Consider the following 13,643-nt stretch of genomic DNA (forward strand, 5'->3'; position numbering starts at 1 on the left):
AAAACTTGGAGATTGCTCTACAAGTTGAGAGTGACTATCAAGGCAAATTTGCAGTGTCCCTTCAAGAAGAGTCAGGGGAGTTGGAGCTGAAGGGAGGCAGTGCTACTTCCCAAGGAGGGATGAAATGTTGAAACTGCAACAGCTGTAGCCTATGAGTATTTCTTCCAGAACAGAGCAGGACAAGCCTTGAAGGATATACTTAAGGTTGATGTATTATACCTTGTTCATTGCAAGGTTTTTTTAACAGCATCTACCACTAACAGAGCCATCTCTGACTCTGCAGTTAAACTCTGACAAAGGATATGGCTAGGAAAAAAAAGGAAAAAAGGAATTGGTGGCTTGTTGCATTCAAGTGCTGTTAGGTATTTCTTCAGAGGTGAAGCTGTGAGTGTGGCAGTAATTTGCTTTTTGATTTCTAATAACAAGAAAATGTCTCTAGTAGTTTCTTGGCCTTTAAGGTGTGACATTGAAAAGTTACTAGCATAAAGCATATTGCTGTATATCACTTGGACTATGTCCACCTTGAGTTTCATTGCATTAGGGCTGTTTCAAATAACAGCAACTCTAAACACGCTAAAAATCAACATGGAATTAAAAAAAGAGAATTTTTTTAAAAAAAGGCAGAAAACCAAACCATAAATGCAGAGGTCCTGCTCTTGAAAAGTGCATCAGTATGTTTGGATATGTCTTCTTTCGCTGGACAGCTGTTTATGCTCACTGTAAAATACAGAAAGGCAAGTAGGTATGTGTGCGTTGTGTACTTTGAACCTGCTTACCATCATGGGGAAGTGAAATAATAGAAGGTTATAGCTCTCAAGTAAATTTCCACAGTAAATTGTGGCCAGAATGGCTATTTTGGATTTTGACAAGATGAAGCAACAGCAGTTCATTCATAGCTACTGAAAAGGCAGCTCAGTGTGTAAGATGTGAGCAATACAGAACTTGCTTTTCCCTCGGTATGTCTTGCCAGATACATGAGTTTCTGATATTTTTCTGTTTTTCTTTTACTGGAGTGTGCAATGAGGTGCGAACTCTATTTGGAAAACAAACACTTCCTTTGATATTTCTCCATAACTTAGTAAATTCCAGATTGGGTCCTCACTTTTCTTCCTCACTTAGCGATGTGTGAAAATAACATTTTTCTGTCACTTGAGCAATGAAGTCTGGCCTGTGTCAGGAACTGGAGACTGTGTAGGCATAAGCAAATAGCTGCAGGGCAGCTTTAAATGTAGAAATCTAACTTTTAAGAACATTCAGTGTTCCTAAAAGAGCCACTAGAAATTTGTGTCAGCTCATACCCTGTTCTGTTTCATCAACCTATCTGTCTCCTGCAAAGTGCTAATGCTTGTTTAGAGGTGTAATTATGGAAACTGATAGTGCGTGGCACAAGAAAGAGGCAAAGTGCAGGTACCTGTAAAGGCCAATTGCTGACCCAAGAGTCTGGTTTCTTTGGGCTGCCTGTGCACAGAAGAGACTTTCTACTCTGACATGCTTCTGGAAGAGCCTGTCTTTTTTCTGTGTCTTCAGAGAGATCCTAGAGTCAGCCCCTCTCAATGCTTCTGTGCAGAGTATGCATCTGTGGTAGGTGCAAAGCAGCATTCAGCTCCTGTCACTGGGTCTTCATGTGAGAAATCAAAGTGGAGTGATCCATGCAAACCTCATGAAATTCAACAAAATAAAGTGCCGAGGTCCTACATCTGGGCCATGGCAATCCCAGGCACAGCTACAGATTGGGTGGGGAAGTAATTGAAAGCAGCCCTGAGGAGAAAGACTTGGGAGTGACAGTGGGTGAGAAGGTCACCATGAGCCAGCAGTGTGTGCTAGCAGCCCAGAAAGCCAATTGTATCCTGGGCTGCATCAAAACCAGTGTGGCCAACAGGTCAAAAGAGGTGATTCTTCCCCTCTACTCTTTTCTCATGAGACCCCACCTGGAATACTGTGTGCAGTTCTGGTGTCCTCAACATAAGAAGGACATGGAACTGTTGGAGCAAGTCCAGAGGAGACTAGAAGGTTGATAAGAGGGCTGGAGCATCTGCCTGTGAAGACAGGCTGAGGAAGTTGGGGCTGTTCAGCCTGGAGAAGAGAAGGTTGTGTGGAGACCTCATAGCAACTTTTTGATAGCTGAAGGGCCTACAAGGGAGCAGGAGGGGGCTTCCTTGTTAGGAACTGCAATGATAGGACAAGGAGTAACGCGTTCAAATGGAAGGAGGGGAAGTTTAGGTGAGATATTAGAAACAAGTGTTTTACTGTGAGGGTGATAAAACACTGGCACAGGTTGCCCAGGGAGGTAGTAGATGCCCCAACCCTGGCAGTGTTCAAGGCCAGGCTGGATGAGGTCTTGAGCAGCCTGATCTAGTGAGGAGGTGCCCCTGCCCATGGCAGGGGGGTTGGGAGTAGATGATCTGTAAGGTCCATTCCAATCCCTAAAATTCTATGATTCTGTGATCCCCTGTCAGATCTGTGGTGGTGGAGAATGGCTGTCATAACGATGACTTCCTTTTGTAGGTTTCCAGGTGCCTTATAAAAGTTCATGTAATAGCTTATCTTGGTTTTAAAATTCTTGTTTTGTTTTTGTTATGTTTCAGGTCCACCAGTCATGAAACGAATTCTTCTGGTTTTTATCCTGGCTGCTGCTGTTATGTATGGTATACTGCATGGAAATCTGTGGAGAAATAACCTCTACTGGTATGAGGATGCTTTGTTCACTTAGAGTGCAAACACCCTCAGGGCTGTATGAGAGATGTGGCTGTGAGTTGCTGTGTTGCTGCTTGACTGTTTAGTAGTAATCAGAAATGATTACTACTCTGTGTGTGTATTTTGTGGCTGGAGGTTTTTTTTTGTACTGTGATGGAATCATTGTAATTGTTCTGTCCTGTCCCTCCTTCTCTTCTGTTGCTTTTAAATCTAGTAGTCAATTTGAGCCTGATTGTATGGAAAGGTCAGGACCTCAGAGACAGGGAAACCCCCTGAGTTTCTTGAAAATAGGTGTTCAGGTGAGGAGATACTTTGTGTGTGTTATGTGTCTGTATCTCCTTCCACCCCATGCATGTTTAGTTCTAGTTTGTTCTTTTAGGGGTCTGATAAGTGACGTGGGGGAGACCTTCTCCATACATGGGAATAACTGCAGGTGCAATGGACATGTTTTTGAAAAGCTGAAATTTATGGAGGCCCAGTGACAACCTTGTGGGCAGTGAGCCTTCTCTGTCTCAAGGCTCACGGGACAGGTGGTTTGGGATCTAAAATTCAGGGCACTTATTTGAAGAAGTTAAGTTTCCATTGGCCTTTACACAGCTGTGACCAGGGCTGACCAGAGTGTTATGAAGGTAATAGTGATAACATTTAAAAGTAGTGATGGATGTGCCTCCCTTTATCTTGTTTATAGCATACAGTTAACAAAAATAGCTTTCTCTTGTGGTTTCTGTTTACAGCAAACCACAGCATTGTGACATTTCCCTTTTTGCAGGATTAGCTTTTATGGACAGACTTCTTCTGTGAGGGCTTCTCCTTCCTATGAGACTAGTGGAGTTACCCAGTAAGTTCAGCAGTTGAGTTTTTTTGTGGTGGGGATTTTGGGGGTTTTTTTTGGTTGTTTTTTTTGGCAGGTGGGAGGGATTGAGGCTAAAATCTGTAGCCTTTGTCCATAGACTCCCTGTTCAATTGATTATTGTACTGCTGTGTCCATTGGCTGTTTCTGTTATGAACACAATGGTAACATGTCTGTCAAAGGAATTTGTCCATGTCATGTTTCCAGTGTTTAGTATTTTTGGCCACTTCCAATGACTGTTTGTAACAAGCAGTGAATTGATGGAAGGACATTAGTTTACAATTTTCAAATTTCTGCAATTTTAAGTTATACCTGAATAAAATTAGCAGAGCAACGAGGGAAATGTTTGTGCTTGAAATTTATTAAATCAGAGGTGTGTTTCACTTGTGATGGTGCAAGTTTGTGTATAAGCAGATCTTGTGCTAGTGAATTGCTGCAGTTAGGTTTGTGGGAATAATGAGCTTGTATGCTAAAACTTAAAAAGAGGCCTCTATTCTCTGTGAATCCAATCTGCAAAATGCCATCTGTGAGGTTGATGCTGGGAAGCAGTAAGCTGGCCAGCTGATAGATTTCACAGGGTGCTCAGTGTCAGTGTTCACGTGACAATTTGAGATTACCGAAAGCAATTAACCTTAATGGTCTGTTTGACTTGTGGTTCTAATGTGGTGGTTTCATCTTTCTGTTCCTGATGAAGCCCAGACACACATGCTGGTCACGCTGAATTTTACCTTCTATTCTGGGCTTCATATTTGTGATTAATTGGGCTAAATCGCCAAGACAGGAATGTGCTTAGAAGTCTAAGTCTTAGACTTATTATGAGTGGAATGACTTATCCCCAAAGAATCTCATTTTCCTTGAAGTACCCTAGGTCGTGCTGTCTGTTTCCCTTTCCAAACAAGACTGTCTCCTCTCTGAGCAGCACTAGGGATGCTATCTGGTATGACTGCAGGGGTGATTTAACCCAGGTGTCCTGCTTCTCTGGAGGTGGGTCTGAGGTCTCACCTCTGGTTATGCCTGCTTTGGTACTTGCTGGATAAGGGAGATTACAGACCCCTTGGAGCAGCACTGTGAGATAAAAAACCTTTACAAGTAAAAATAATTGTGCTGCAATGAGAAAGTTCCATCTTTGTAACACATGCAGAGGCAGTCATGAAAATTTGGTGTAATGTTAACTTGGTAATCAGCTTTTACTGATTTGGCTTGTCTAAGTTTCCCTCCTTGTTTCTGCTATCCATTTCTATTCTTGCTATTTCCTTGAAATTCTTCTTTTGCAGGCTGCCACCTATGGCTATGGAGAGAAGGAAGGCGCTGAACACTTGTCTTCTAAAACCAGCATTTGAACCCTTACTGGGGTGAGTGTTCTGTGGGAAGTGGGGGAGAAGGAAAGGCTGTGTTGATTGAGGTAGAAATAGGCTATTTACACATTCTGGAGCAAACATTGAGTAAGGCCCTGAGAAAGCTTGAGAAGATGTGTAGACCAAGTCCTGGGTGAAGGAGTCTTAAAACTCTGCACAAAGACACTGTGGCTTTCTTTTTTTTTTCTGGTTCTTTTTGAGCACAATAAAATGTGGTTATGGTTAATGCTGTGTTGGTCTTTTTAAAGAACAGGGAAGGATGTCAAGTTTGTCCTACCCAAAGCAGACTTGCAGTCTTTTGAGGTTTGGTTAGCTTCTGGTCCAGTGAGGTGGTCCTAGTTCCCTTGGCTATGGAGTGTGTCCAGGCTGTCTGTGTGTTGGGCACAGCAGGATAGCTCTGGTGCTCAGCAAGGGAACAGGAATGGACTCAAAAGTGTGCAACAAGGGGAAGGTAGGTGGAGAGCTAGAGCAGAGTCTCTTGTGTATTTCTCTAGCTCCTTTATAGAGACAGTTTGCATGAGCTGAAGATCTTTTCTGTGCACTTTGGTAATAGCCTGGGGAGGTCAAAAGGATTTCTAACCTGGCAGAATTATTTATTGGAAAGGAACCAGAGCTAGAAGGGCTAGAATTAAGAATTTTTTTGCAGTAGATAAATTATTTATTATGTCTGAGCTTACCAGCTGCTTCTGAACAGCAAGGCAAGTGATTAAATTCAATATGGGTGTTTAGTGCATGATGTCTTAAAGTTAGCTGGTGTTGCTTACTTAACCTGTGGCCCAGTTCTTGGTGTGTGGGCTGTGGTGTTTTGTTGTTAGGGTTTTTTTCCCATTTTGACTGTTAGTATCTTCTGGATAAAAAGAGCTTAAAGAGTGAAATACTTGATTTATGAAACTGAGAGGGAAGGTATCTTTTACAGCTGTTCTCAATGAAAAACCAAGTTGTGCTGGCTGGGGTTTTTTATAACACTAGGCTTTCTCATGACTGTATACTTCTGACTTAACATTACAATCTAAGACACAGTATGCAGAATCACTGCAAAGTCAACCAGTTCAGTAAGCGTGTTGCCTAGTTAATTTGAAGGTGAAGCCAAGGGTGTGGTAGCATGTGACAGGTTTGTGCCTACTGTTCATCCATTTGGCTTGTCTTGGCCGATATGGTAATGAGTACCTTCCCTGCTATGAGATATTCTGTGTCTGTGGTTACTTTCTTTCAAAGAAAGAAGCGACCCATTCCTTTTATCTTCACTCTTACAAGGTATGACACCATCATGTTCCAGTTTGCAGGAAGATTGTGCTTTTGAGGCAAACCTCCTTGTGATCCCCATGTGTCATGCTTCTCATCACAAGGTGGCCCTGGCATGTGACCTGGGCTCCTTTCAGACATCTGGTTAAGCCAGAAGGTGCACTGTAGGAGCACACCTGATGTGCTGCAGTTGCTAAGGAGTGTTCCAGCTGTGGGACTCTACTAGAGTTAGTCCACAATAAAAAATACCCAAGGTGCATGTAATGTGGACATGAGAACTCCATACTTTTTTTGCTGTATGGCTATACCCCTGTTGCCCCAAACTGCTTACTAGTGTCAATACAATCATAAAGCATCACTTGTTTGGAGTGGGAGTGCATCTCAAATCAGGAACTGATATTTGCATGTTAAAACACCTTGTTTCAAATCCCATTCTTACTTACTAAATTGCCATATCCAATAATAACTCTTAATTTTTCTTACTGCCTCTGTTATTTATTTTCAAACCTGAAGTTGTTCATTGTCTTCCTGGGTTACGTATTCTCTGAAATATGTAGTCTCATGGTGTAAGCTTTCAGTCACGTGATTTTAATGACTCTATATAACTTATACTAGCAGAGAAATATTTTTATCTCACTCTTTGCCTGTATTTTCTGTTACTAAACCTTCCCCTCTTCCATCATCTGCTTGTTGTCCCTGAGTTAATGGATTTTCTTCTTTTAAAAAATGATGATAATAGGATAAAATTATAATGATAGGATAAAGAGGGTTTTTTACAAAGCAATTGCATGAATCACTTGCTTATGCAGATATGTCCTGTGGATTTCTGAATTTTTTTTCTTTTTCCCTTCATCAGTGATGACAAAATATACCCATTCCTGTGCGCTAATGATTTTATGAGAGTATCGGAGTTCCAAGGGAGCAATAAGTTTGAACTGCCTTATGGAATAAAGAGAGCAGGTTTGTGTTTTCTGCGTTCCTTGTTTTTCAACAGAAATACCTAAATGGCTTGTAATGCCACCTGAATCTCTGGCCCTGGTCTTTCCTGTGTGCTGATGCCAATCCTATTGGAGGTGTCTAAGCAGTGACTTAATGGTTTCATTTGGTCCCTCTGACCTGGCACTTTCCTGTTTTTAACTAATAAAACATTGTGTTGGGGTTTCCCCTCTTAGCAGAGGAGATCCAAAAAGGTGGGAGTGAGGAATAACAGACGTTATTCGGTTTCCTTTTGTTTGTACATGGGCTGGCGTGCTAAAGATACTTAGGTAGTGCTTTGCTAGGTGAAATATTAACTGAGTCAGTGTGATGGGCTTTGATCAACACACCTAAGCTGACTGGGATCCAGAGTCCTACTTGAGGCAGAAGTCCTCAGGTTGGGGCACTTACATCAGTAAAATTGGCCTTCTGCTATCCATGTTTTGGCTGGAATAGAGTTGATTTTCTTTGTAGTAGGTGGTACAGTGCTGTGTTTTGGATTCAGCATGAGAATATTGATAACACATGTGTCTCAACTACCACAACAAACTCCTTAAAGGTGCTGGCTGACAAGCCATGACACACTTCCACAAGCTCCCCACTCCCACAACAAAGTTCAGTATGGAGTGTGGGATAGAATATGATCACCATGCAGCCCTCCTCCAGGAAGTGAGTCGAGGTGGGGGACTGAGCAGGACTTTCCAGGTGTAGCAGGAAGTTGGCTCAGAACAGCACTGCCCCACCTCTGCAAGGTGGTATCCACACAAGACCTCTGTTGTGATCACATCTTTCCTGTCCTAACAGTTGGAATGTTTGAGAGAAAACATGCTTATGTCTGGTCCTCCACACCTGTGCAAAGTGTTTCTTTGCTCATGCCTGCTGCTAACCTTGGTCAGGGCAGAGTAAACAAGGCCAGACACTCTAAAGGGCCTTAACCACCCTGTTGGAAAGGGTTGTAAAGTCTCAAGTCTCAGAGTTTTTAAACACTGAACAGTGCACCTTCCTAGTACCCTGCAGGTCCGAGCTGTAGACTCTTGATTTGCCCTCCATCAGTGTAACAAGGATGGTGCATTTTCCTGCACCTCTGGAGTTACAGTGAGGAAAAGTACACTTGGAAATGAATGGAGTCTTCCTCTGAGGCACACTGAGTGTCCAGCAGGAGTCTGCCCATCCAGGGAGGGCTGAGAAGGTGCCCCTGTTCAGCTTTGCCAGTGAGCACAGACTGGCATGTCTTCTCCCAAGGTGTGTAATGTGGTTACTGTCCCCAGCTGTACAGTTCCTCTTGGATACTTCTGTTTCAGCTGAAGGCGGGTAGAAGAAAAACAAAGTCAGGGTGTAGGTCTTAGAAACTCTTGCATTTCTTATTTACTATAACTAAGGGGTTTTTTTTATACAAATCTCATGCTGTTTTCCAACAGGGAAGTACTGGAGCAGGAAAAACTCGAGAGAGGAGCTCTGTTAAACCTGTATTTCTTTGGTGTCATTGAATGACCTGTGGCCCTAAATTCCAAGTGTTCTTATTTTGAGTTGGGTTTTTTTTTGGGGTTTGTTTTTTTTTAATGCGCAGCGCACATCAACCACTGTGTCTGAAAACGCTGTAGTCAGGGCAACATGCTTATTTTTGCATGGACAAGTACTGAATGTTTTCATTAATCTTCTTTATATTTTCTTTCCAGAGCAATTTTTTCGTTTAGCCCTTTCAAGACTGCAGAACTGTGGACTTCCCAGTGAAGATGACAGGTGAGATGGTTTATTTGCTACTGTTTCTGTTAGTTGCATTTTTAATATTTATCTGAAAATGAATGTCAGTAGCATTATCCTGAAATCGCTAAAGTTAGCCAAGTTACAGATTGGCCTGACAGTGTCTAAGCTATATGTGACTGATTCCAAGATTTAGATCGTCTTGGTTTTACACAGGTTTAGCACCAGCATTCAAGAATAACTTGGCTGTGAGAGAGCTTAAACTTACAGATTTCTTTTTATAAGTGTGTTGGGAATTTGCAAGGTGAATGCATTCCCATCTTCATGTATATCTTTTTATGTTTAAAAATTGAATGCGGCTTCCTCTTTCAAAGTCATTATTCGTGTAAGATGGAGAATGTTTGAGATAAGCAGATGCAAACCAATGGCTCCTTTATGCAAAACAAACCTTATGCATATCCCTGTGCCTCTGCATCTGTGCACACCCTTGTTCGTATGTGTATGCTCAACTTCCTTTCCTTGGGAACGCTGGAGATAAAGGCAGTCAGGAAAGGCTGTTTCGGCATTTTGGGAGTAATACGGGTGTGGCACGGAGTGGAGCATGCCTCAGATAACTTGCTTCCCATAAATTAGATTGCCTTGTTTAGATTTTTTGTTGGGAGCCACTTCTGCAAGGTATTTTGTTTGGTTTTGGAGGGTCTTCCTGTGTGTGTGTCTGGTTGGGGTTTGTTTTCATTTGGTTTTTTTGTAGGTAGTGTAGTAGGGTTGGCAAGGAGACTAAAGTCCTGTGTTTACAAAGTGATGCAAATTGACTTCTTAGGTTAGCAGTTAGTAAATGAGCTGACAACCTGCCATATGTTGTGTTAATACACAGACTTCTTAATAGAGCTGAATGCAAATAATGCTGAGCTTGGCTGTACTTGGTTTTGTTTTTCTAATTAAGGAGATCATACAAGATTGCTGCTTCAAGGCAAATGTCAGGATCACATTTTAATTAAACTTGGGTAGAATATGTTCAAACCTAAGAGTTGGTTTTAATACCCAGTTTTTCTTTTCCTACTGTACTCTTTCCTTTCCCTGTGACTAGTATATGTTTTTAGGATGTTCAAGTGTACTCTTAGAAAATGGAAAAAAACAGTAAACCCCCCTATTTTCTATCAGGAGTGATAATGGGAGAAATTTATACAGAATTGGCTAACAAAAGCTAGTCCTTTGTCTGGAGTTTGAAGGAGAATGCCAGATGTTGTATTAGAAATGTCCTGAAATCACAGGTTCAGCACTCTTAATTGTTTGGGCTGTAAAGCAGAGATGCTTGCAGCACAGCATATTAACTTTTAAATGGAAGTGTCTGTCCTATAGATGAAAAAGTGAGGTAATTGGTATTTGTCCTTTGAATGTAGGTTCTCTGAGATGTAGATATGCTTAATGGTTCTGAGAAATATGCTTCATTTTATTAACAGTAATTTACTTCAATGGTACTGAAGCAAAATGAGCTGTTTAATAGGCAGTAGTATAAACAAATCAAATACATTTTTTGTGTATATTCTTTCTAGATCCATCAAGTTTTGTGTATACCACTGTTAGGGCATGAATCACTGGGTAGGGAAGAGCTTTTATCTATACATTTCACTAAGATACAGTGGTTTTTAAATGTGAAATGCTTTGGGAATTAATCCTAACAACATTCTCTGGTAATACAGAATTTTTAGGCATCTCTGTAATGCTGTTGCCTAATTCTGCCTTGGCAGAATGCAAAACAAATTTCACTATAAATGTTTCTTGAGGCAGAGTGGGGGAATCTGCTATAAACTACTGTAACAAATATTGGGCTGTATAAGCACCAAATCTGTGGTGCCTATGTAGCTGTATTTGTGTGCAACTTAGCTAAAACTGTACATAGTGAGCTACAAAGGATTTTTTTCCAAACATAGTTCAGACTCTCACTGTGTACTGTTTGGAAGTGAACAGTGTCACTGACTCCAGTTCAATTGTGACTTCAGTTCCTCACTGGGTACTCTGAGGACTCCAAGCTCAGTGGCAGTAAATTCTTACAAACGCATTTACACAATCCCAAGTCAACAAAATGTGACCTTTGCATCTTCTTTTTGCCAAATAACCTCAAAGGAAATAATTTGCATTCCTCAACTGACTATGGGGGTGTGTGTTAAAGGAGTTGAGGTTGAGATCTTCCTTTTTTTTTTCACAGAAACAGTATTTTATTGGAATGTGGAGGATCCAAGCCTCTTGACCTTTAAAGGCTACATTTCCATTTTGCAATATTTTTCTTTTATAGACTAGAAAAATGTTTCTTGCAGCATTTCACCATATAAACAAAATATGTAAGCTAATGCCTGGCTTTGAGATTGAGGCTCTTGTGCACCACATGAATAGGGCAATGGTTTGAGTGACCAGTGCCCGTAGATGTAGGAGATCAGTTACCATGCTGTTTGCATCAGGATCCATTTATTCTCTTAAGTAGATCTCTAACACCTAGAGGCAATCTCTTAGTCACTCAAACCCTTGCTCTAGCTATTGTTATAGCTAAGGTCTTAATATTTTTCTCTGTCATCAATATTGTGCTGGTGTTTGTAAGCTGAACCTCCAGACATTTCAGGCTGTTATATTTCACTTGTAGTACACCTGATAATGTTTAAGGAGAGTTGAATTTATTTCTCTTCTTGTCAGTTTATTGACTTGGAGGAAGGGTGAGTGTTTGGATTTTTAATTTTAAAACAGTATGAAAAAGGAAACTTGTAAGAGTGGAATGGGTAAAATATCTGGGAGTAACAGGTTGCTGAAAACTGGTGTGTTTACTTCTGTGATCTGCAGTAGGTACAGGTTAGTTTATTTACATATCATTGAATGCAATCCAGCCTTGCTACATAATATTTATCTCCTTATCGTCATCGGTGGACTCTGCTACTGTGGACTTAGACCTAGGATTGTTACTGGAGACACTTGAATACTGGGAGTGTTGAAGGCTAAGGCAGTTCAGAAATAGCCCATTCGTGCCAGACTTGCTGTTTGTTAGCCTGTTTTGACTCCCTGAGTTTATCAGAGATTAAAAGCTGTTTCTTCTAATTCATTTGGATGTATTTGACTGTGTTCACTTATAGTTCTTCAGAATATTGGATCTGCTTGTTGACTTTATGCATTTAAAAGTTCAAATACAAATGTTAGATGCTTTATTGGATATTTGAAAGCAGCTGAAAACTTCATTTCTGAGTATGCATGTTGTGAAGGGCACTGGAGTTCAAAAGCTTAATCAAACTTCAAATTTCACTCTGTATTCTGTCTGAGTAGTATCAGTCAGCACTTAGCCATGAACAAGATCTGGTTTGTATTTATCAGTAAGAGGAAAGAGTTCAGATTTGATCTGAGAGCAACTACACAGCTTGTATAGCTGAGTGAGCCTCAGTTGCTCAGCTCTAAAGTCATGTTTTAGTTTGCTCTCCCTGCACTGGGTGTGTCCTGCTGCATCACAGTTGTACAGTGCAGAGAGGAGAAACCAAAGAACTCTTCAGTTGTATACCAGAGTGGAAGGCATTATTTCAATACCTAGGGATTCACTTAGCGAAGAAGCTTGTTAAATCACAGCTTCTGCCAAAACCTGGAAGGTATGTAATAAGGATTCACTTCTAGGTCATCTACAAGGGACAGAAAAAGCAGTGCCTCCTCAAAAGAAATTTTTGGTTGCTTATCATGGTCAGAATAATACCAATCACTTGTAATGGAGTTGATACAGTTTTTGTGAATTCAGACCAAGAAGTCAGAGAGCATAAAGGAAAATACTCAGCAAGATTAGAGCAATTACTCTGGCTTTTTATTGAGACCTGAAAGGAGTTTGGACACGGTGTGTCAGTCACTCCGGCCCAGGGTATTCACCAAGCATCAGGGATGGATGTTCTAGCCAGGAGGTACTACAGGGAGTTGGAGTATGAGCAGCAGTTTAGGATTTGCATTGTGGTGATGGGGTTTGTACCCCATTTACCGAGCCATGGCCATGTAAATTTTGGTGGCTTTTTTTTTTTTCTGTGCTTTTTGCCCCTCTCCTTCCCTAAATTTGCAGTGAATTCGGAGGTTTGAGGTGATTGAAACTTTCAGCAGTTTACAGATAGATGCTGCAAATGCCAGGAAAACGCTGTACAACCATATGCTAATTCTGTGCTTTTTGCCCCTCTCCTTCCCTCCACCACTGACTGATCACACTTTTTTGTCCAGTTTTCCTTTATTCTTCCCTACCTTGAGCTCCATTCTGTAGCTGTAAAGTGAATTCGGAGGTTTGAGGTGATTGAAACTTTCAGCAGTTTACAGATAGATGCTGCAAATGCCAGGAAAACGCTGTACAACCATATGCTAATTCTGTGCTTTTTGCCCCTCTCCTTCCCTCCACCACTGACTGATCACACTTTTTTGTCCAGTTTTCCTTTATTCTTCCCTACCTTGAGCTCCATTCTGTAGCTGTAAGTAACAAAGTGTAATTCAGGAAAAGGGCAACTTCTGCTCTCTTCCTCCTGCTGTAGACTTTGCAAGAGGCATGTATTCATCAGCCTGTTTTCTCAGGATATCTTAAAACTAGGTAGAAAAACTGGATAGAAAATGAATGGGCTGAAGGAGTAAAGAGGGAGGGGTTTTATCGGTGTAGAGGGAATAGGCATTCACCCCTCTGTTTTCCAAGGTACCAGTTCACATGACTTATGGTATTTGCTGGAAATCTTTTTATGAATGCTTGCCTTCTACTAAGCTGTTCAGGAAACACTAGGGAAAGGTGTGCCAGCTTTTTCCATGCCACCCAACTCTGAAAGCTGCATTTAGCAGCACTATTT

The 13,643-nt window shown here is 41.2% G+C and overlaps 1 protein-coding gene across 3 annotated transcripts in view; it reads left to right on the top strand.

The window, feature by feature from the left end:
• The first annotated feature begins 2,588 nt into the window (after positions 1-2,588).
• The window catches only part of ST3GAL6 (ST3 beta-galactoside alpha-2,3-sialyltransferase 6), a 20,357-nt gene continuing 9,302 nt past the window's right edge, over positions 2,589-13,643 (top strand). The window contains exons 1-5 of one of the 3 annotated variants that reach the window (XM_009070078.1): positions 2,589-2,685; positions 3,464-3,532; positions 4,819-4,896; positions 6,998-7,101; positions 8,793-8,856. In XM_009070078.1, coding sequence (XP_009068326.1) covers positions 2,597-2,685; positions 3,464-3,532; positions 4,819-4,896; positions 6,998-7,101; positions 8,793-8,856 — 404 coding nt within the window. In that variant the 5' untranslated portion in view covers positions 2,589-2,596. Of the gene's footprint in view, positions 2,686-3,463; positions 3,533-4,818; positions 4,897-6,997; positions 7,102-8,792; positions 8,857-13,643 lie in introns of those variants that run through there. The other 2 variants (XM_009070079.1, XM_009070080.1) reach the window with 2 other exon arrangements.

Source organism: Acanthisitta chloris, unplaced genomic scaffold (assembly GCF_000695815.1).
Source record: "Acanthisitta chloris isolate BGI_N310 unplaced genomic scaffold, ASM69581v1 scaffold11012, whole genome shotgun sequence".
Lineage (NCBI taxonomy): Eukaryota > Metazoa > Chordata > Aves > Passeriformes > Acanthisittidae > Acanthisitta > Acanthisitta chloris.